The 23,333-nt window shown below is 37.8% G+C and overlaps 1 protein-coding gene across 1 annotated transcript in view; it reads right to left on the bottom strand.

The window, feature by feature from the left end:
• Window positions 1-23,333, bottom strand: part of LOC139745568 (DNA-dependent protein kinase catalytic subunit-like) — a 98,764-nt gene that overhangs the window by 60,282 nt on the left and 15,149 nt on the right. Inside the window, exons 15-40 of the mRNA XM_071655961.1 lie at window positions 23,120-23,266; window positions 22,047-22,171; window positions 21,658-21,817; window positions 21,002-21,292; window positions 20,212-20,365; window positions 19,708-19,817; window positions 18,994-19,186; window positions 18,353-18,495; window positions 17,053-17,176; window positions 16,489-16,640; window positions 15,926-16,148; window positions 15,018-15,120; window positions 14,288-14,421; window positions 13,423-13,492; window positions 12,646-12,821; window positions 12,093-12,319; window positions 11,481-11,603; window positions 10,982-11,076; window positions 8,556-8,688; window positions 8,248-8,403; window positions 5,317-5,588; window positions 4,268-4,391; window positions 2,304-2,461; window positions 1,778-1,880; window positions 870-997; window positions 161-368 (exon numbers count right to left, since the gene is read on the bottom strand). Of these exons, the coding sequence (XP_071512062.1) occupies window positions 161-368; window positions 870-997; window positions 1,778-1,880; window positions 2,304-2,461; window positions 4,268-4,391; window positions 5,317-5,588; window positions 8,248-8,403; window positions 8,556-8,688; window positions 10,982-11,076; window positions 11,481-11,603; window positions 12,093-12,319; window positions 12,646-12,821; window positions 13,423-13,492; window positions 14,288-14,421; window positions 15,018-15,120; window positions 15,926-16,148; window positions 16,489-16,640; window positions 17,053-17,176; window positions 18,353-18,495; window positions 18,994-19,186; window positions 19,708-19,817; window positions 20,212-20,365; window positions 21,002-21,292; window positions 21,658-21,817; window positions 22,047-22,171; window positions 23,120-23,266 (4,032 nt within the window). The remainder of the gene's footprint in view (window positions 1-160; window positions 369-869; window positions 998-1,777; window positions 1,881-2,303; window positions 2,462-4,267; window positions 4,392-5,316; window positions 5,589-8,247; window positions 8,404-8,555; window positions 8,689-10,981; window positions 11,077-11,480; window positions 11,604-12,092; window positions 12,320-12,645; window positions 12,822-13,422; window positions 13,493-14,287; window positions 14,422-15,017; window positions 15,121-15,925; window positions 16,149-16,488; window positions 16,641-17,052; window positions 17,177-18,352; window positions 18,496-18,993; window positions 19,187-19,707; window positions 19,818-20,211; window positions 20,366-21,001; window positions 21,293-21,657; window positions 21,818-22,046; window positions 22,172-23,119; window positions 23,267-23,333) is intronic.

Here is a 23,333-nt window from a genome sequence, read left to right as displayed (position 1 = left end):
TCTTTGTTTGTTTGTTTGTTTTTAATCATTGATACCAATCAGCTTCAACCACACCCTGTATATAGATCAAGAAATGACTTCCAGGCTACACCATGTTGTAATCATCAATTTGTTCCCCTACTTTGAATAAGTATCAATGACACAATATTTCCATACCAACCTTGACAAACTTGGCCTCTAGGACACTAAGGATCTCATGAATGTGACTCTTGTAGAAGGTGACCATTGCCTGCTGGGAGGCCTGCCTGAGGAGAGGTACACAGACTCGCTGGATAGCAGCCAAACGAACTTCCTTGGGGTAACGCTTCTCTTCCTTGAATATCTGGAATGGAACATTGGCTGCTGCTGCCTGCTTCTCTGGGTTCAGCCTGGCAGCAGGCAGAGTGATTTATAGAAAGCAGAGACCAAAATATTCACAAGGAGCAAAGAAAAAAATGCAGAGGAAGGAAAAAAAGATTTACAAAGGGGAGGCAAAAAAAAAACAACCAAAAACAAAAAAGATTTACAGGTAGCAGTAAAAAAAAAAAAAAAAAATACAAAAATACAAAGGGAAGGCAATCTCATCTACTTGGAGAAACAGATATCTGAGTTTGAGCATTAACTTGCCAACAATCCTTCTTGAAGTCCTACCTGTCCTAAAGTTTACATCACTGATCTTCAATGTTTTATTCTTAACAGTAGGCTATAGAAGGCTGCAATATGTCTCAAATATAAAGCATAGAGGATAGCATTTGAAATCAAAACATTCAGCTATCAAATATATTGCGATCATGTTTCACAAACAATAAAACATTCAATTAACAACAGACATGTATGCACAAGTACTGCTGAAATCTTCTACGAGATGAATGACATCAAGGTGAATTTACCGTTTGGAGAAAGAAGCCAGTGCATCTTGGATCTTGTCTTCATAGACATGTCTTTCATCTCGGCACAGGATACTGATGACAAGCTCCAGGAGCATCAGACTTCCAGTAAGGACCAGGGATGTCAAGATCTACAACACAACAATGTATTCCATTTACAAGACAAGAATCAATGGGCAGGATTTATGCAGAATGTAAATTACTGATAACTGTAAGAGAATTGTTTTTAGTCTGCCTAGTGCACTCTACAAGAAGAGATTCAATGAATGTAAACTATATCACTGCAGTATCTGGATATATGTCATAAAACCAATGCCATAATACAGTCATTCAAGTATGAATGAGAGATCAACAAAGATTTACATATTGAATGGTAAAAATACACCCCTGACAATTCTTTATAGAGTATCATTTTCTTTGTAAATTGGTTTTCTTCCTTTCTTTCTTTCTTTTTTACTTTTGTCTCAGTACACACACTAAAGCCTGCATTTGTCTTATTAGACCACAAAGTAGCCATTCTTTATTATAATTTGTCACTTTGATTCATTTGTTAATAAATATACATTTTTGCTGCAGCCTTCTCCAAATTAAATCACTTGTTCCGCCAGTATTTTAAAAGAACAAATTAAAAAGAAGGAAGCAGTTTGATAGTTTGTTACTGAGACATCAATACACACCCAACAACATATTTTGTTTAAACACACACAAAGCATTGTGATTGGTAGTAAAATACTAAGCCTCCTGAAAAATGACACTTTAAAATGTACAATAGCACTTGTTTACTTATAATCACTGGTAAAACAATGTCACACAGATAAACTTTCACAAATATCTATGATCTAAGACATGTGATAATTGAGGCAATTTCCTGGAGGAAAAACAAAGAATAAACTCAGCTATTTTAATGCTACCTTGTTAAGAGCCATGATGTAATCATTGTACTTGGGACTACCAGGACTAAACTCTGATGAATGGAGAGGGAAGTGAGTAGCAGCCAGTGTATCCAATGCTTCCCTGGGTGGGGTCAAATACAAAGTTATATTATCATTAACACTCATGTTTTACATCATATGCAACCTATGATGAAGCGAGCAAATGAAAGTGGATATCAAAGCAACAAGCATGACACTGTTGTTCATGGCATGTTGCACCTTCAGAAAAGAGATATTCCACCACATAATATATCAGCTTAACCTTACATGTTTCCTCCTCTGCTAAAATCTATAAAATAAATATTTCCCAGGGGAAATTAACATCATTAATCTGCAATGTATAGAGAATTGCTTCTTTGACAAAAGTGTGCCTACTCTCGTGACAAAATGGGGCATGAAAACATGTTGTCCTTTTTTGTATACATGAAACTGAGTAAATATATACTGTAAGAAAAGAAAGCAATAATAAAAGAATGATTTGTTATTCATGCGAAAATGTGCTCACTTCAGCCGTTTCTCCTCTCTCTCTGGCACAGTGACAAAGAAGTAGAGAATATCAAGGGCCTTTGTCTTCCAGGCAAGAGATTTCTTGGGGTCCTTCAGCAGGCCAAGATAACCCTCAAACACTGTGCTGAATGCTGGGTGAGTTGGGTCTTGAACATGCTGAAGAGGAACAAGGGTAAGACTATTAAGGTAACCTTCACAAACAGTGATAAATTTTGGATGAAACTTAAACTTGATTGTCTTAAATATGAAATGTATATACATGTCATGAATATTCAATCAAAATGAGAATGACATTCTTGCAACAACAGCTGTATTTAAAGTTGACTTTCTAGAAGGGCTACAGTAAAATAGAAGAACTAAAATGGCTTGAAGAGGTTATTAGTTGCTCCCAAATCTTTAAAAAAAGGAGAAACAAGATAGGACTGTAGCATACTAGTGGAAAACTTCAGCATGGCTAGCAAAGAAAATGCTCATAAAATCATGAAATAATCTAAAAAAAACTAGAGCACTCGCAAACGAGCTCATGTATCCCCCAAACCTGTCCCCATACCCCATCTGGATTACTTTTCAGGCCAGAATGTTGTTTAATATGGCAACTGTTGCAGGATACAATAAAATCCGATGAGAAATGAGGCTAGTATATATAGCACATACAAGGAATATGACATGTCATCCTATAAAAGTTTGACAAAGGAGAGCACTGGCAATGAAAACTTTTGTTACCTAGAATAACTCCCCATAAACCTCCAAGGCAAGTTTGAATAAAATCCGACAAGAACTGTGGCTTATACAGCATATACAAGAAATGTGACATGGTCTCCAAGTCGGAACACTGAGGGCGCCGTCACCACAAACTGTTGTGTCCTTCATGTAGAATGACCACCCATATACCTCTTTAGCAAGTCTGAGTAAAATCCAGTAACAATCAAGTTATTGCCTAAATAAGCATGCATTTTTGCAAATTTTGACATGATCAGGGTGACCTTTGACCCTGTAAAAGGTGGAACAGTGAGTGCAGCATTATCAATAGGAGTAAACATCGTAGGTGTATAGATTTGACTATGATACATTTACATACCAAATTTGATAAAAAATTGGTCAAGAAACAAGGCCAGCGTCGCACATACAAGCAAACCCTGTTAAATTTACCTTTTCATGTATAAAGACGGAACAAGCGAGGGCGCCATCACCAAAAACAATAGGCTTCTTCGTCTTACCATAATACACCTTCATGCCAAATTTGAAGATGATCAAAGAAGAACTGCAGTCAGTAGAGCGCTCACAAGAAAATCTCTGCGGCGGACGCGGACGCGGACGCGGACGCGGCGCAACGAGGCTAAATCCATAGTATACTCCGAACTCTGTTCGGGGGATACAATTAGCTAAAGTCTGTACCAGTTTGAATGATGTGCAAAACATTCCATATGGTTCAATGCTTCCACTGGATATTGGGGTAGATAGCATTTCCAATTTCCCAATTGTTCATTGTCTACACTGAGTGTCTGGTGTAAACAACACTAAAAGGCACATGGAGTTTTATGGAGTACATTGTTTACACTGAGTGTTCAATTCCTTCATGGGCTACTGTAGCTGTCTGGTGTATTTGGCATTCCCCATGGTTAACTGTCACCAACATAATTTCACGTTTGATGTTAGTAGAATTATGTTTGTTTGGTGTACATTGTTGACTTGCTTGATCTTGATTTTAGCTCACATCTCCTGTAGGTGTTCCAGGCTCTTGAGCTTGCAGCAGGTTGTTTGAATACTTAACAACCTCTCTTCATGCGACTCGGTTTAATGGCTCAATGAATATCAGCTTGCATATTTTCACTTCCACCTTGCACATGGCAGAGTCTGGAGAGATCATTGTGTCCACTTGATATGCCATGTACACTGTAGGTAGAGTTATTGGTCACTGCACGCTGTAGGTAGAATTATCTAACTCACAGCTTTGTTTCTTACCTTGCAGTCAATCTGTAGAACCTTTCTGTTGAGACTCAGAATGAAGTTATCCTTGTCATCCCCTCCCAGGTTTGTCAAGTCATCCCACTGAGTCAAGACTGCACTGTGGATAGCCATCCCATACCTGACAACATAATCACATCATTCAGCACATATATCCCACATGATTTCAGTCTTTTACATTAAGAATACACACAGCTGTATTAACTACTGATAAGTCTCAAACAGACAGAAACACAAATGATATGCATTGCCATGCTTATTGCTGATTTATACTATTAAACTACAATTTGTAATTATGGAATTTTTAATTTCTTTCAAAATTCCATGCTATTGACTACATTTGCATTTTTTTTAGTATGTACCAGCCATAACAATATTACATGGAAAACCTTTACTTCCTTTATGCACCATGTTCTTTATCAAATCCAATAACAGACAGCAAATTACATAAGAACCTACCACTCTCTCTTGAACTAAGTTTGTACAGTGGATGCAATCTTGTAAGTGTGAAGCAATTTGCTATGTTATGGTGAAATAAATCAGTGTGCTATTGGCAAAGAGTCTAACTATCAATACAGACACCATACGACAGGACATACTTTGAGGAGATGATGGCAACATACATGTACATGATTGGTCAATCACAACAAACTTTGCTGGACACCTGATTGGTCAATCAAAGTAATCTTTGTTGGATGACTGACTGTTCAATTACAACAAAATTTAACTTTGCTGGACAACTGACTGGTCAATCACTGCAAACTTTGCTGGACACCTGATTGGTCAATCGCAACAAATTTTGCTGAACACCTGATTGGTCAATCACAAAAAACCTACATCTGGACACATGATTGGTAAATCACAACAAACTTTGTTGGACACCTGATTGGTCCATCACAACAAACTTTGCTGGACACCTGATTGGTCCATCACAACAAATTTTGCTGAACACCTGATTGGTCAATCACAAAAAACTTATATCTGGACACCTGATTGGTCAATCACAACAAATTTTGCTGGACACTGTGATGTAGTAGTCTCCTCACCTCTTTCTGAGCTCCTTGTTACTCAGTGTGTGTTCCAGCATGCTGTAGACAATACTAGCCACCCAGCCACCATCTCTAACATGTTCACTCAGTTGGTACACTGCGTCTTGGCCATGCCTTACTAGCTGCTCTACAATGGCTGTACGATACACTGTGTAGAACAATGCACCATGTGTGGCTTGTGTCAGCAAGGAAGCTAGCTTGGAGGTCACAGGTCGCGCTGTGCTGCTTACAGGAGTGTTGTCCATCAAGCAATCAATCAGGCTACTGGTCTGGACGTGATGAAGACAACAGCAAACACATTATATCTACAAGAAGGGTATTCACTTCAGTGATTTTTCTTCTTTATCGAATTTTGGCAATAAATCACAATTGTAGAATTGGCTGAAAGGCAACTTCTCTATACAAAATGTACTAAATATCTAAGTAGTACACATCAGTAAAAATAATCTAATCTGTGAACATGAAAATTGCAAATATATGAGACACATGTATATTTACCTTTAGAATGGCATGGAAAAAAAGAATTTACATAATGTGTAATGCAAACAAGTTCTTTTCCTAATTAAACTGTTTACTTATCAAACATGTCAGAAATGTGATAATATAAGTTAATTGAATATGGAGAGGTCTATCAAAGTCAAAAACAAAAATATAATACATACATAAATATATAAATATATACATACATAATAAATAAATATTTGAATATCAGATCATGTGCAGTTTCTTTCAGGGTAATGTGTACATGAGCAAGAATAAAATTAACTAGAAATGTCGCTATGGCGACTGGTATGCCTCCACCATAATGCACGATTCTCCTAATACAATGTAGGTCTATAGTACATGTGGACAATGTGTGATTACATTTTCACAAAATTGGCAAAATATTAAAATGACATGTTTGTCACAAATGTATCGAATGTTTACCTTCCTTGACCTATGTTTAATTGGATGAATAGGAGAGCATGTACTTAACTTCGACTTTGACCCTTTCATAAGTTTAGGCACTTGAGTAATTTTCAAGGTGGAGAAAAAGTGCAATTTCTGTATTGAACAGTAAATTGTTATCATTTTCATCTGGCCTTTGATTCATAAGAGAATCACTGTCAGGCAGAACATACATAAATATGTACTAAGTTTAAAGATTACTTGAGCCGCTTCCAATATGGAGAAAGTAGTAAGTTCAGCACTTTCACTTGATCTTTGACCTTTTGACCTTTGACTTCTTGGCAAAAAAAACAAGGAAAAGTAGAAATTACGCGGTGCGTAATATATGTCCCCGCCGGAAGTAGCATTTTGTAACAAAATGTGCAATATAGGTAAAAAATCAAGGTCAAAGGTCAAAGAAGTCAAAGGTCAAAATTCTGTGTAGAAGTTTTGAAGCCCTCACCTAGTGCCATCACATAAAGCAAATGGAATCAAAATCGGGTTAGAAATGGCGAAGGAGTAGCATTTTGTAGCCAATGTACAATATAGGTAAAAAATCAAGGTCAAAGGTCAAAGAAGACAAAGGTCAAAATTCTGTGTAGAAGTTTTGAAGCCCTCACCTAGTGCTATCACATAAAGCAAACGGAATCGAAATCGGGTTAGAAATGGCGAAGGAGTAGCATTTTGTAGCAAAATGCACAATATAGGTCAAAAATCAAAGTCAAAGGTCAAAGAAGTCAAAGGTCAAAATTCTGTGTAGAAGTTTTGAAGCCCTCAACTAGTGCCATCATATAAAGCAAACGGAATCGAAATCGGGTTAGAAATGGCGAAGGAGTAGCATTTTGTAGCAAAATGTACAATATAGGTCAAAAATCAAGGTCAAAGGTCAAAGAAGTCAAAGGTCAAAATTCTGTGTAGAAGTTTTGAAGCCCTCACCTAGTGCCATCACATAAAGCAAACGGAATCGAAATCGGGTTAGAAATGGCGAAGGAGTAACATTTTGTAGCAAAATGTACAATATAGGTCAAAGGTCAAGGTCAAAGGTCACAACTGAAATTCTGTGTAGAAGTTTTAAAGCTCCCATGTAGTGCTATCATATAAAGCAAAGAGAATCAAAATTGGCTCATAAATGACAGAGAAGTAGCAAATTGAACATTTTGATCACACACGGACGCACACACGGACGGACGCACGGACGGACGGACGGACGGACACACGGACACACGGACGCACAGACACACACACGTACGGAGCCCGTTTCATAGTCCCCTGCTCGAACTCGTTCGGCGGGGACAAAAAAAAATCCCAGAGAATCTCCAGTGGGTAATATACATGCATACATTAAGTTAAAAAAAATAATAATCCTGCTGGCATTGCATAAATATAAGGAAAATAGTAAAATTTTGAAGTACTGCCCTTGACCTTTGACCCCTGACCTTTGACCCCATGAACCCCAAATTCCCTCTACTACTGCCAGTCAGTACATGCATGTATACTTTGTTCCATAAAGATACTTTGAACAATTTCCAAGATACAGAGAAAAAAGTGAAATTTTAACATTTTATTTGACCTTTTGACCTTTGACCTTTGACCTCATGACCCCAAACTTTCTCCAAAGAATCTTAATTGGGTAATACATGTATACACTAAGTTTCAAGAAAATATCTTCAGGCATTGCATAGATATGGGGGAAATAGTGCAATTTTAAGCATTTGACCTTGACCTTTTGACCTTTGGCCTTGAGCATGTGCACCCAAAAGTTGATAGGCACAACTTCACCCCCTAATACACATACATGCCAAGTTTCATTAGGATACCTCAAAAGGTTTTGATAGTTACCCTGTCCACAAAATTCATTACGGACGGACGGAAGGACGGACGGACGGACGGACGGACGGACAACCCGAAAACATAATGCCTCCGGCACCACTTCGTGGCGGAGGCATAAAAATTGATGCTACAATCAAAGAAGGCAGGATCTCTAAGCCCTTGAAACTTTACCTTGACTCCAAGTTGAAGAGCCAGTTCCAGTAACCTTTGACCTACAGCTGTCTCTGTAGGGGTCAATGTCCGAGCCTCTTGACCTCTGTTTCCACTGTCTTTTTTTACCACTCCTGACATCACACAGTCCAAGAGCTCCGGACCCTTGTAAGTGATCTAGTCAGTAAAGGCAAGTTAATGTTAACTGTGAGTACCATCAGCGTGGATCAGTACAGTCACTTTGAGTGAACCACAAATTATAATTTGTGACATCATTTCTAAATTAGTAATTAGTAATTCTTGTCAATAGAGCTAAGCCTTGTAGTTACCTGTCTGGGAAGAAGTTTAGCTTTCTGCATTTGGCCGTACCCTGTGACTAACTGTTGAAGCTCCACATGGTCCAGAGTTGAGCTGCCTTGGGTGTTGAAGAGTGAGGGCAGCATGGAGAACAAATCTTCCTTCCTATAGCATGAGCATTGAATACATTGTATTCTTAACAATAATTCATTCTTACAGCATGAGCATTGAATACATTGTATTCTCAACAATAATTCATTCTATCTCAGCATTCAAACTGAAACTCTGCAGCTTACATTACTGAGCAGCTTATATCCAACATCATGGAAACAAGAGGATACCACAAGAATTAGGGGTACTAAGACCATGCCCTCTCTCAGGTACGGGTGTCTGACTGATTTCCATAATTGGACAAAGTGAGTAGATATCCAATATCTGACTCATCAAGTTCCATGATTTAAATAAAATGTTTTTAGTAACAGCCTTTCAGTTTAAATGCTGCAAAAAACCATGAGGCTACTCTTTGGTGGCACTGCTGCACCCTTACATCAGTTAGTAGAACCAAGGAGGTTCTAGAGAATGGAGTCACAACCGTCTTATTCCCTTTGCTAGATGTTCGAAACCGCCTCTCAAAAATATTTGAAGCATGTGCCAAACAGGGTCTGCCGCGCAGATACAAAGACAATTGACTCGTGTCTCATTGCATAATCACCAGCCACTTTCAAAGGAAGATAAGTCTTTGTGATGGTAATTACTTTTGGCTATCCCTTCTAATAAAATGTAGGTGGTAAAGACACGAGGATGCTTGAATAGAAATCGAGCAAAAAATGCTGAAATAAAGATGAAAATTACTCGACTGGGCATACCTGGCCACTAATCTGATATATCTATCAGTAAAGAATTATACTTGAAGATTATTCCATATTATTTTCACTTGTGGAAATTAAGCGGAAAAATGATAAAACCAGCTTTCTAGGATGGTACAGTTTCAAAACATTTTCACATGATACAGCTCTGATTTACTCTTTTGCGCAAATTTCTGGACGGAAATGACTTTTGTTTTACATGCTTTATCATTAATTGAAATTTCATTTCATTTAATAAATGAATAAGCAAAATATGGCCAACATTATGATAACGTTCAAAATGAATCTTCAGATTGCTCAGCAAGACGGCGGCTTGGAACATCGATCTTCAAAGGCACAAGTGCACCTATGGAATTCTTTTGTACATCAATAGAAATCTGACAACTGTTTGAATAATTACAGCCAGTTGAAACTCCAGTGTGTATAAAACCTCCTTGGCAGAACTATGCCTTTTCTTTCTGTCACATGTAACATTGGGTGCGGTCGAGCGCTCTCCTGAAGCGAACTGTACCGTACCGTACCCGCGTCAGAGGAGCGCTCGAATGCTCCTAAAGTGTACCGTACCATACTGTACTGAGCCAAAAGTGGTCCACCTCCCGATGTGCTCCAAAAGCGTACCAAAGCGTACCAAAAGCTTGTTGTAAAGCATGCACGTATCATGCGCATATGTCACAATGCAAAGACATCATTCTCTTTGTTCGGGACAGGTGTAAGTAGTTCAAGCGCCAGGTGAATGACATTCTTGCTACAAACATGCATGACCTTTTCTAAAAACAACTCGTGAGGTACGCTTTCTCTACAGAGCGCTCAAACGCTCCAAAACTGGCACAGTTCGGTACAGTACGCTTTAGTTCAGTTCGCTTTGGTTCGCTATACAGCGCTCGAACGCACCCAAAGTCAGTTAAAGGGATAGTACAGTATTGGTGGAGATGAGAATTGGGCTTTTAAATTTTGCGAGATACCAAGAAAACACTTATGATATAGTACAGAGCATACCATTTTAAGAGGAATTCAAAGTTTATTTGATGAAAATTGGGTTTGGAATGAATGAAACATCCAAAAACAAAGTAAAACAAAGCAATCGTAATAAAGTGTGGGTCCCACACTTTATTAGAATCGCTCTTTTTTGGATATCTCAGCCATTTCAAAACCAATTTTCATCAAATAAACGTTTAATTCCTCATAGAATTACATGCTCTTTCATATTTCATATGAGGTTTCTCATTATTTCACCAAAAAATGTTAGAAACCTGAAATTAGGTCTCAACCAAAACTGTACGATCCCTTTAAATCCAAAAAAAAAATCATAACTGAGTTTGCTTTTGAGAAATTGTAATTTCACTATTTTGGGGAAATAATTACTGTAAATACAGTGTTGTTACATTTAACAGTGTTGTTACATTTACTTTACCCTTCTTAATTCATTTCAATAAACCCTCATCCCAATGGCCAAACCACATTTCACTTTAAACATATGTATTACATTCTATGTATGTCCATGTGTGACAACTTTTAATAATGGCTGGACATGTTCCATGATACAACCTTGTGTTCACTCAATAATACAGACAAACACTGGCATACAGCCTTACTTGTTTCTTGTGATTCTGGTGTAAATGACTGTCTGAACATCCTTGAGAGTCTGAGGTGGCAGCTTGGAATACAGCAGGTTCAAGATCTGGTCCGTCTGATGGGAAAAATTCAACACACATCTCAATAAGTGTCTCATACAATGATTTCAACCTCTGAACAATTTAATACATCAAATTTCTGTGTCCAGGAAAATGCTGAATGAAAAATCCTGACTAAACACTCAGCACAAAGTGTGTATGATAGCTGGCTCCTTGTTTAAACACTCAATTGTCCACACTATCTGTACAGTCAGAACGAGATTTCTATATGTTTTCTCAGCTACTTGTATCTCATACAATACATGTACAGTGTACATCCTTTTTAAGTACACATTTGTTAGCAGTATGTTTGGGAAATAAAAGCGAGGAAGTCATCAAGTCAGTAAATAGGAAGTTTAGAAAAACAAATCTTAAAGTAACTGACTTCTCAAGTTGACTGAGAAGAGAAGTTTTGACCTACTGTTTTGGGGAGATTGTTCATGATGACGGTATCAGCCATGTTGAAGCCAAGGGAGGTTGGATTGAAGACACAAGCACAAAGAACGTCTGCAAACTTCCCACTCCACATGTCACGAGGTACAACCTGATGGGATGAAAATGGATGTCCATTTAAATCAACGAAGACAGTGTAAAATGCAATCAAATGTGGTGTAGATTCTTCGATATATATGACATACAATGTAAGCACAGAGCTTGGAGGTTGTGGCAAAAGGAAGTATGAAAGGACTCTGTGCAAACACCTTGTACAGGTTATGTTTATATCAGATCCTACTCATCTTGACAAAAATAGAATCTATCAATCAAACTATCAACTGAGAGGATCTCTTTCAAAACCACACCATCCCAGAAAGAATCTATGAGGTGCAATGCAAACTTGCAGGGCTTCATGTGTTTGTGAGGTACTTCACATATTGTGCCATAAGGAGCCAAGTAATAACCTCAAGAACAAATTGTCACCTGTCACTTGTCATTAATGAATTTAAAGTATTTTTTGATATATTTTTTTGTCTTGAGATTGTCCATGACATTCTGTTTAATGAGCAAGGAAAGGAATGCAAAGCTTGAAACTCACATCCAGAGCCTCCTTGGTATGGACTCCTAGGAGGACACTCAGGAAGTCCAAGAGACGGATGAGAACAGTACACTTGATGCGATTGAAGTCTTCTCCTTCCCTTGGAGTAAAGGTTGTCATGGTAACTTGGTCTTCCTTTGCAAGGCTAGCGAGACTGGTGGTAGCAAGTTTGTCCAGGAAGTAACCAATGGAGGTGAAGAGAACACTGTCCTTCCCTTTCTTGGCAGCTAAAATATGACAATCACGGAAATCACTTTCACTGGGAGCCAGGAAATAACACCAATCTCTGATGTTCATCTTACATCAACAAACACACTGAATAGAATTCTGATACAGCAACAAGTTCTCAACTGCCTTCTAAGCATTCTTGACTCACAAATGGTGTGAGGAAATGCAAGGATTGTGTCTACAGTCAAAGACTAACAAGGAAATTACATCATAATATGAAACACTTGTATTTGCTACCACTTATTCATGCCATCAAAATCTCATAAACTGCACACATCAGTCATTTGAAGACAAAAGAAAAAAAGTGTAAAAATTCTTCACGTACTTCTGAAGATGGCAGCTGGTGTGAGTAGACTTTCTCCCAGGACCCATACATAGCAGTCTAGTGCAGCAAGTAAGAATTCCAGCCACAGTATGGTAGTCTTCACTGAAAACTGCTGTCCCACGGAGTCCAAAGTGGGATACTTCTGTATTCCACTACGATGACCTCCTCCTTCAAATCTGGAAAAGAAAATTCTTTGTTCTTGACTTTATAATTCACACACTGCTATAACATATCAAATACAGAGGAAATGTACACAGTATGTTGGACATGTGTGTAACTATATGTAAAATTTTTCAGTGTGATGTACATGAAGGGTATTGCATGTTTGGACATATATGAATGAACACAAAGATTTTTCATAGTCTATGGAAATGCAACTTTTACTCAATAGAAAAATAAAATAAAACAAAACAAAAAGTTACTTCCTGCTTTGTCACAAAAGCTTCTGGATCTTTTCCATACTTTTGTTGACTTGGTTTTCATAGAATATGTTTCATATAATATAGGATGTAATGTCCAGTCAGCAACTGAAGTAAAGTGATTGCAATCTGGTGGCTGCTAGCTACTTAAGTTAACCACTGTATACAAGTATTGAATCCATAGTTTCCACAGCAGGTCAAATCTTATACCGACGGTTTAATAGAGCAATTCAACACATTGCATGCGTTGCCATATCTTACTCTACATTTATATCATTCATTTGTTGAAACTTTTCAAACATCTACGAGGTACATGTACTTAATTTTTATTGATTACCTTGAGATTTTTATTCATTACCTTGAGATGAAGTATTCCACTCCCTTCTCCTTGGCTGTGTTTTGCATCCATGTCTTTGGGCTGTTGCGTCCTGGTCATATAATGATACACAAAGATATCACTAAAAATGTACAGCAATGTGGGAGAAAAGCCTCAAATAACCAGAGGTAAGCAGACTAAAATCTTGACCTATATTTCTTGCCAATCTTTTCTTAACAGAGGACAGAAAACACTTTAAACAAGTTAAAACATGAGAGTTTTGTATGCTAATCTTTGGATTTTACACATGACAGAAGTGAAAGGTAGGAAAAAGGATCCCCCACCCCTAAAGGATTTTCTTTCTCTGCTAAACCAGATGTGAGACAGTCATTCTGTCATCTTGTACTTGCCTACCATGTCAACATACACAGTATATGAAACAATAATTTCACTGAGACAGATGACAAAAAATATATATTGCACTCTCAATATTTCTCATTATTACAACTAAATAAAACATACAAATTAAAACAACTTATTGTGATTGCAATCTACGACAAGTATTTTGATATATTTATCAGAGAGTGCTTAGACTATCTCCAACATTTAACTGACATTTTGATAACTATGAAACAAGTTGGAATTTCAAAGGTTACCTTATCTAGATTTGTTCTCTATTCCTGGGGCAACCTCAAAACAACTTTCATCCCTAAGTTACTGCCAAACTGCCACTATACCTTCATGTCTTTCAATTACAGCACAGACAAAATAACCAAATTCCTATGACCCTAGAAGGCAATGTTTCATTGCGTTTGTTTCAATGTTTCAAACATCTCACAGTTTGCCAATATTTCAACAACATACAACATTATCCGCCCATGGTTTCAAACACACTGTTGGTTGTTACCAGGAAGCAGTGATGTGAGCTGATAGACCAGCAGCATGCACTGATGTCTGCATTCTGTTTGTGGACGGCCACATTGCTTCAGCAGCCAGATTACCATGTGACTCAAGGTAGGACAAGACTCTGCAGGCATCCCTCTGAAATGACAAAATGGCTTCACTTTAGATAAATACTGAGGAGGTACTCATTCATAGAAATACAAACTTACTTCACAGGCCCCATTGCAATACTATCAGAACTAGTACATCATCATCCTACACCACATCATTAAAATGACATTACTTGTCAAATCAGTTGAAGCCACTGTTCGTAACTCTGAACCATCCATTCACAGTGAAACTAATATATTCTGTTCATCAAACTCCAATAGAAAAAGGGAAAGACACAATACCAATAAACCATCACTTCATTTTCATACTTACAAGATGAATTACTCATTATACTACACTTTATCTGTGATATAATTCAAAGTGCACTTACAAATGTAATTCAAAGTGCACTAATTTTGTCAAATATCACGCTTTGTGGACATTGCATGAAAATAGGTAAATTGTTTGAGGAGACATCACGATATGCAAAAAAAAAGAGAAAAAAATCACCTGTCAAATTAAGACTGAAGTTCACTGACATGAGCCAACTAACATATGATAGTATAATATAGAATCTATAATTTCAGTGAATATGACACAAGGGCAGCAGGTGTGAAGATTACAAACTGGGTAGTAAGCTTCACCTTGGAATGCGTCTGTTCTTGCTCTCTTTGTTCAGCATACCAGCTCTGACTCGCATGATCCTCTCAAGGTGCTTCATGACCTCTGACCCTTGCTCCTGGGTACCTTTTATAATACAGATATATCGCACTTGTGAAAGTTTGTCTCATCCCCCTTGCACAGCCATCACATGATAGCAGACACGATATCTGACAAAGAGAGGATGTCTAAACGTTCTGATCATTTGACACTATGACAAGTGTCTGAAAACAAAACACCAACTTCACAGGCACCAATATCCGATTGTCAGTAACCCCAAAAAGACTAGGGTGGGAATGTTATGCCCCCCCCCCCCAACACACACACAGATTTCATGATAATTTCAAAATGTAGAAAGATCTCAAGATGCCCCTTCACGATTGTTTTTTCCCTTCAGAGTCCCACTCATCTTTTGGTACCAAGTCTTAGCCAAACAAATTCACAGTAAAGTTATAGTGTCAGATCATATTCCAAGGAAACATGTCATTAAACTTTCTACATTTTCTATTCATTTACAAATGATGTACATGTATGTACAAAAGGTATAGGTGAATATATATGAAAAAGTCACTGTTGCTTTAGAACTGCAAAAAGTTTCTGTTCTGCTTATTTGTGCTATAATGTGATGAAAAAAAAGTATTGCTTATATTATATAAACAATGAAACACACTCACACACACACACACACAAAATTAAAACACATAGAAAAGAGACACTACAATTGTATGTATATATGAAATTCAAAGTCAAACAAACAAGCGATTACCAAAGAGAATGAAGGACTCTGTTGGCCCACGTCAGTGTTTTGAACCATTAAAAAAGTCTAGTCCTTTTTTACTTAACCCTGCAGGCATCACAAGGATTTCTGATTGGTTGTGATTTGGGGACTTACCAAGTGACTGGTCATCATGGTGAGCCAATGCCAAGCTTTGGACAAAGACTACCAGGATCTCAAAGGTGAACTGGTCAATGAGGGCGTCCTCCTCTCTGAAGATAGTGTAGATATTGTTGAAGGCCAGAGCTGCTCCGAGCCTTTTGAAGGCACTAGGGTGAGATGCCATGCTGTACAGACGCTTCAATAGAGACTTGGTGTTGATTGGACTCTTCTCTTGTTGCTACATTTAAAGGAAAGAATTAGTTTTCAGTATTGCTACCTATCCCAGCTGCTATGCAAGATGAATGTCTTAGACAGTAGATTTCTGTTTATTTTTATTTTTATTATTTTTTTTTTACAATGAAGACCAATAAAGCATTCCTTGTATGGCATAAAACACTTTTAATTCAAACATGCATCTACTGCAAATATATTCAAAATTAATCTTCATCACTAATATTCTACAGGGAAAGAATGAGTCAACCCATGGATCTATCATAAAGTGTGACACAGGAGTCAGATATGATCAAGATTTCTTTAGCTCTACATGGGTAGGTGATAAGTACGAGAATTCTTCCTACCTTCTTGGAAGTTTGTTTGATGGACCATTTGAGGAACTCCTTAACACAGCGTGCACAGAAGTCTCTGAGAGCTGTGTCTGTAGGATGGATGATTCCTTCTAGGATTGCATTCAGCAGGCTGGCTGTCTCCTCACTCTCATACTTCTTGTTACCTTGAAAGGCAAACAGTCAGTTTTGCTTCTAACATTATTCATATCAACACTGTGCCCGAATACTTTTCTGCTACTCATTACATTTATATCTGCAGTTGAGATCAAAAGAGAGACTGATACTGTATACAGTTTAAAGACTTACCACCTTTCTGGTTACAAAATGACATGTGTTTTGCCTTAGGCAGACAAGTTATTTAATATTGTAGACAAATAAGCTACAGTCTGTTTCTTCAAACAAGGCAATCATTTATACAAAAAAAAATCCACACTCTGCTATATATCTCAAACAATCAATCTAAATTAACTTTCAAATTCCCTTCAAACACTGGTTCTTCAGAAACTTTTCAATTTCATTGTTAGCCTTCTATAATACTTGTTGTCATTCTCTCTCTTCACAGCATCCATGCCTCACCTGAGAACCAATGAATGAGCTGCATGACAAGAGGTTCAAACAGTTGCTTAGCAACCTGTTCAACATCACAAGCTAGCTGGAGCAAGGCAGGAAACACTCTCTTGTAGAGACGGTCCATGGGGCTCTGCATGGAGTAATAAGGAAATCACCTGCCTTACATAGAATGAAATGTTTCATACAGACATTCTATGGGGCTCTGTACAGAGTAATGAGGAAATCAACTGCCCTACACACATGAAATACTTCAAACAGTTCTCACTGTAGTGCTTGAAGAACTGGGATCTGTTGTGTTACAATATATTGCTACGTGGATCAGACACAAAAGTTTAATGCAACTTACAATCAATCATAAATTGTGCTGCATGAAGCAAGTTGATAAATTGCTTCATGGATGAGCCCACTAAAATCTAACAGACAATATGCAGGGATAGCATCAAGATGACAAGCAATAGTTCTTCAAAATATATTACGATCTTTGGCAAACATATGAAAGAGAGAGTTACTATGAAGCTATGATTGAGGGTTTTCAACAGCTACGCTTCCTTTTAGATTCTTGAATTGTCATATTCTATAAATTGACCAACTATCACAAGTTTCATTTGCTGGAAACTCAGACTTTAATTGTGTATAGTCACTTTTTTTTTCCACAACCTGCAGTACACAGTCTTGTATAATACTCAAGTGTAGGCATTTTTTCTGTTCTAGTGGACCAATTTGATCATTCAATACAACAGTGCAGATATAAACAACTTTGATGTTTGTTCTCTGTAGGTTTGCACAGTGAGAGGCTCAAACTCCATTAGCGTCAGTCCATCAGGTAGATTTCTGTCTTAGATGAGTATTGGTTCTGGAGAAGACCTACTAATTTGACATTTTGAAAAATATACTCTGAGAAAAATGACAAATTGTTATTCAAACGGCAAATGATTACGGTAAGTCCATTTCAGGACCAATGCCAAAGCAAGAAGAAATCTAGGTGATGGACTTTGATCAGGCTATCTATCACTTTGTGATAAGAGTTTTAACAGATATTGTGATGGCGATCTTAATAATCTCCAGTAAGGGTATGCAATGACATAATATCTAATCTATTACATTACTGTTCATCAACTTCATATAACTTCACTGTTTAAGTGAAACACAAATTGACAGAGGATTGTAAGCTGTATTTTTATCACACAAAGTATTTCAGGTTTGTCCATTTATACGCACTGGGCAACAAATTAGACAGTTACCTAATATCGTATGTACATTCTAAACAACTTGGGACTGACGTTAAGATCTGGACCTAACGACACACCTTGGACTCTCTTTGGTCTGGCTGCTGAGATCCTCTTCCTAGCATGAAGAGAACTAAGGTGTGCAAAGCTTCACAAGCTGCCACTTTAGTCTGCCTCTCACTCCCTGTCAATGCTAACTCTACAATCCTTGGGAGGAAGGGATCTGAAAAAAATAAATCAAAGAATATCTCTTTATGATAATCCTTCAACTCATTTTACGTCAAATAACACAGATATTTGTTTCCCACTTTAAGGCATGGCTGAAGAATGTATCTATGAAATGAGATGTATACTGTTTAAACAGTATCACATGAAAACATAAATTGGCACAGCAAATTTGACAAGAAAACTCATTCCACTGAATAGAAGTAAAAGCAGAGCAAAAGCAAAAGAGAGCAAAATAGAGCAAAAGTAGCAAGAGGTCTGACAGTGAACACGTTTTCTCTCCTCAGTGCTTGGAAAATGAATCAAGAATGGTTTACAATGGATTGAAAAAGACGCTCACTAAAAAACTTACGAAGAACTGTCCCCATTAAAGCATTAGCTATGTTGCATCATCAAGAAATTGATTCCAGACTTTGACCAGAAGTAAGACCTGACTTGAACAGGGTTTCCCCCACCCCTTTTTTTTTCTGTTATATTTCCTGACAGCAGAACTTACCCAGCTGAATGTCAGGTTTCATGTCCATGAATGGAACAGCAAATAAGAGCCTTGGCTCTGTGTCCCAGGCCACAGCAACTTGGGCCAGTTCTTGACTCGATGTCTCCAGAAGACCTCCATTCACTCGGCCACCCAAGGAACCAAGAAGGCTGAGGATCTGCAGCTGTACTTTCCTCAGTGGAGAATCCTCACTCTTTAAGCAGAAAGTGAGCAACAGGCAATGATGTAAAGATATTCCATTTTCATACTCTGAATAACCATGTACTCTTCCCAAAATTTTGTGCTACCTTTTAACATGTGAGTCTACACATGTGTGTATTTTGCATATAAGTACAATCAATGTGTTAATATCTATTACCTGTTAGGGAACTATGTACGTACAAACAATGTGTTAATATCTATTACCTGTTAGGGAACTATGTACGTACAAACGATGTAAAGCAAACACATAGTACGAACACAGACATTTCATGCAATTCAAGCAATGCATCATTTTTTTTTTAAATAGATCATTGAAAAAAGTAGAACAAGTTTGGGTACCCTTATGACACAAAGCCACAAGAACTTGTAGAATTAGTGAGCTGATTACAGAGAAAAAAATAACCATGAATATAACAAGCATTTGCTCAGACCAGATCACCAGAATCAGTGTATGCAGTATGTTTACATATAGCAGATTAGTAATCATCACACAAATTGGTACATATGACGTACCTGATCTCTATTACTGGCAGTCTTGAGGAGTTTGACAGGAATGCGTCGTCGTCCGACCCGTTTGGAGGCCGTCTGGACCACCACGGTCTCTCCTACATCTTCTCCTGACCCTAAGAAAAGTTCAACACATCATCCCAGGTTATGATTGGATTAGTACTCAAAGTATGTTATTACAACTGTCACTATCAATTTATGGTAACATTTCAGTCTCTTTCCTATATTCTCATACCTCTTTGTGATATGTTGTTAATACACATGATTCAGAATAGAAGGAAAACAAGATTTTTGATAATGATCTCTTCATATGCTCTGTTAACTTCTTTAATTATTAGTCATTTAATATATAAACAACAAAATCCGACTACAACCATATAGATTACAAAATAGTTAATGTCACTGAAATGTATGCCTTATGCCTTCTGCACTTATCAAATCTCACACTGTGAAGCTGTTAAAGACCTGATTGAACATCATCCTAAAGATTGAATCTTGAGAAAAACTCACCATTACCAGCTCTGAGATAGCCATCAAGAAGAGGTAGGATAGCTGGGTAGTGAGGTGAAAGGATGTCAGCTGGGATAAACTGCACCCAGGTCTGTAGGGCTGAAAGTCCAGCTTCAGCCAGTGGGTGATAGCTCAGGCCTAGCTTGAAACACATCTGGTGATGACAAAGATTATTTGCTTAAACTTTAAGAATAACTTGATTCATAAATAAATGAATAAACATACCTGTAGGAGAATATATCTTTCAAAAGGCTATTGAATCAAATTCTGCTGGTAAATTCAGTTTGCTACAGCAGGACATTTCATTAAACTCATGGATAAAACCAAATGCAAAATGCAATTCATAATTGAGTCAGACTTCTGAACAATCCAGTGATAATAATAAGAAGACATCTCTTTTTTCTTGCTTGAAGGTGAATTCACATTACCTACTGATTTCATTCCACCATAAAGTAATATACTCAAGTTGTAGGTAATGTGTAAAATGACTGGGACTTGTACTCCAATATTTTCTGACAATGATACTTGGATTTAAGATTTCTTGTCTTTTTAATGCTAAATGCCACATCCATCTGTTACTTGGTACCTGTGGCTCCTCATCTTTACTTCTGGTACTATGTGTCATAAACCCAGCCGTTCCCATCTAATTAAATGTCAGCTGCTATGTACACTAGGGACCTATGGTTCCTCACCACTGCTGGTACTTACATTGTATGTATCACAAATTTATCTCAATAACGTCAGCTGCAATAACTACTTGTCATGTTACTCGGTACCTGCGGTTGCTCACCTTCACTGCTGGTACCACATCCTGGAGCTGACTCCTGACCACTTGATGAGGCAGAGAGAGAATGAGGAAAAGACAAGATGCCAACAAGTCATCTTTGTACTGCTTCAGACGGACCAAAACCTCCTTGGAGAACTTGGAAAACAGTACAAAGCAGGCCTCTCTCTCTGCCAATAAGACATCACCAGATGTTGTCGTGGTAACGTCTTGACTGTTGTCTCCATCAACATCCATGGCAGTTTCATCTTCCTCTTCATTTGGTTTAGGGCCACTGACCAAAGACAGGTTCAATTCCTGTTTCAATGTAACAAAGCCAAGTAGAATGGGTTTTTTTTTCCTTCTTTCTTTCTTTTGCATACACATACATACCCTGTCATCTCAAATACATTATGATTTCATGAGCAGGAGGGCATTTAAGCCTGACATCTTGTTGAAGGAATGTCTTCTAACATTATGGTGAGATGTCCATATTCAAATTAATGACTTCTGTATGGAGTTGTCTTCATTCCAACTCTTGTAGACAATGTCTACCATTATTGATATAAATCATGTCTACTAACAGCTTGGTTAACTTTGAGATACGAACACGACTGCAATCCCATCTCAACATAGCCTAGGGGTGCACAAAGAGGTTTGGTGGAACAGACTAATTCACTGACCTTGAAGAACATGGTTTTACAAGCCATGTTCATGCACACTGTCAGAAGCTTGTAGAATCCACTGACCAGTGGAAGCTGGCTGGAGAGCTGAATCAACTCATGGCCAAAGCGATAGATCCAGTGATCAAAGAGATACACCTGTCTAGTAGGCAGTAGATCTCTGAGAACATGGAAGACAAAGATAGAATGAATAGCTAACTCATGCTATCAAGGGGCAAAGGATCACTTGAGTACTTTATGAATGATTCATCTTGAGGATTGAGATCAAAATGATTATAGAGAGATGGTTTTCATCCAAACAAGCCTACTTAGTAAAAATTCTGTCACTAAGTCTCAAGTGTAATAAAAGAGTACAATGTAATGTAACATCAATCTTTGATATGTCCTACCTGGTGAAGTCAACAAGGTTGATGAAAACCTGGAAATCTTTGGGTGTGGATGGCTGGAGGCCTGCCAGAGGATCTGAAGACACACTCCCTTCATGGTCTGAGGTCTCATCAACTGATGCAGACATCTAAGGTCAAGACAAAGTCCCAATACCAGTGCATGATAATGATTATCTCCAACGTGTATATTTCTGTTTTGACTGTGCTACTATGGATGCACATACAAATGTCAGAGTCCCTTAAATGTGAGAGAGAGATATGTTGGATGTGAAATTACAGTAGTGCCTTATCAAATAATGTAATGGGTAAGAGTATATCTTGAGGCAGAATGAGAGCAGTATTAAGTTCAAACAAAAGCCTCACAGGTCTTCATATTCACTTGAACTTGACAATGAATTAGACTTTGATGCAAACATTTGCACTGTATTATTCTCAACTACTACCATTATCCACTTGCACAATTTACCTGTACTTATAGATAGAGGGAAAATGATAGAATCTAGTGTTTTGGGTCTTAGCTGCACTAAGGTCTCTGTCACAACCTAATGAACCATCTGAATACTGATAGCTGTGGATGAGAAGTTCCTAACCCTACATGTAGGTACCCTTTCATAAAATTTTCTCTCCACAACCATTGAGCCTTTGGCTCAGGTGAGCTAATAAAATCCCTACACACCAACCCATTTACATGCTTGTCATCAAACATTACCAATACATGAATTGTGGTTTAGACTATAATGAATCCACCAGATGTATACAGCTTTGTCATGAACATTGAGAAAGTGCATGCTTTTACACACACACCCACACACACACACACACACACACACACACAACCTTCCAAAGCTATTTCCAGAGGATGGCAAGGACCATTTTAATTTCAATGAGAGCGTTCTCTAATGGAATTAATCTCACCATATACTACTGTGTATGACTGAAACATGACACATACACTGTAAGAGGTAATACTATTGGCAACATTTACATAATCATACTTCAAATGACTTATAGTCTTTAACTGCTATCAGAAGGCTGCTTTAAGAATGTTATAAGATTATTCTGTTCCTCATCCCTACCTGTGATTCCTCAGCATTGCTGGACTGCTTGTTGGATGTCAGGTCAAGTTTAGTGAGAACTTTGAGGATCCCTCCAATCAGTTCATTGTACAACATGGTGTGAATTACCTTCCTCTCACTGTATGTAGACCCATGAGCCTCAGACTCCTGTACTCATAGACAAAACAAAGAAAAGATGGCAGCCACATTGGGAGATATATAAAGCATGTACAAC

This window comes from Diadema antillarum, unplaced genomic scaffold, assembly GCF_040938485.1.
Source record: "Diadema antillarum isolate AM-2024a unplaced genomic scaffold, OU_Dant_1.0 seq00001276_RagTag, whole genome shotgun sequence".
Lineage (NCBI taxonomy): Eukaryota > Metazoa > Echinodermata > Echinoidea > Diadematoida > Diadematidae > Diadema > Diadema antillarum.
The sequence above is the reverse complement of the archived record's forward strand: the minus strand, read 5'-3'. Positions and strand labels throughout refer to the sequence as shown.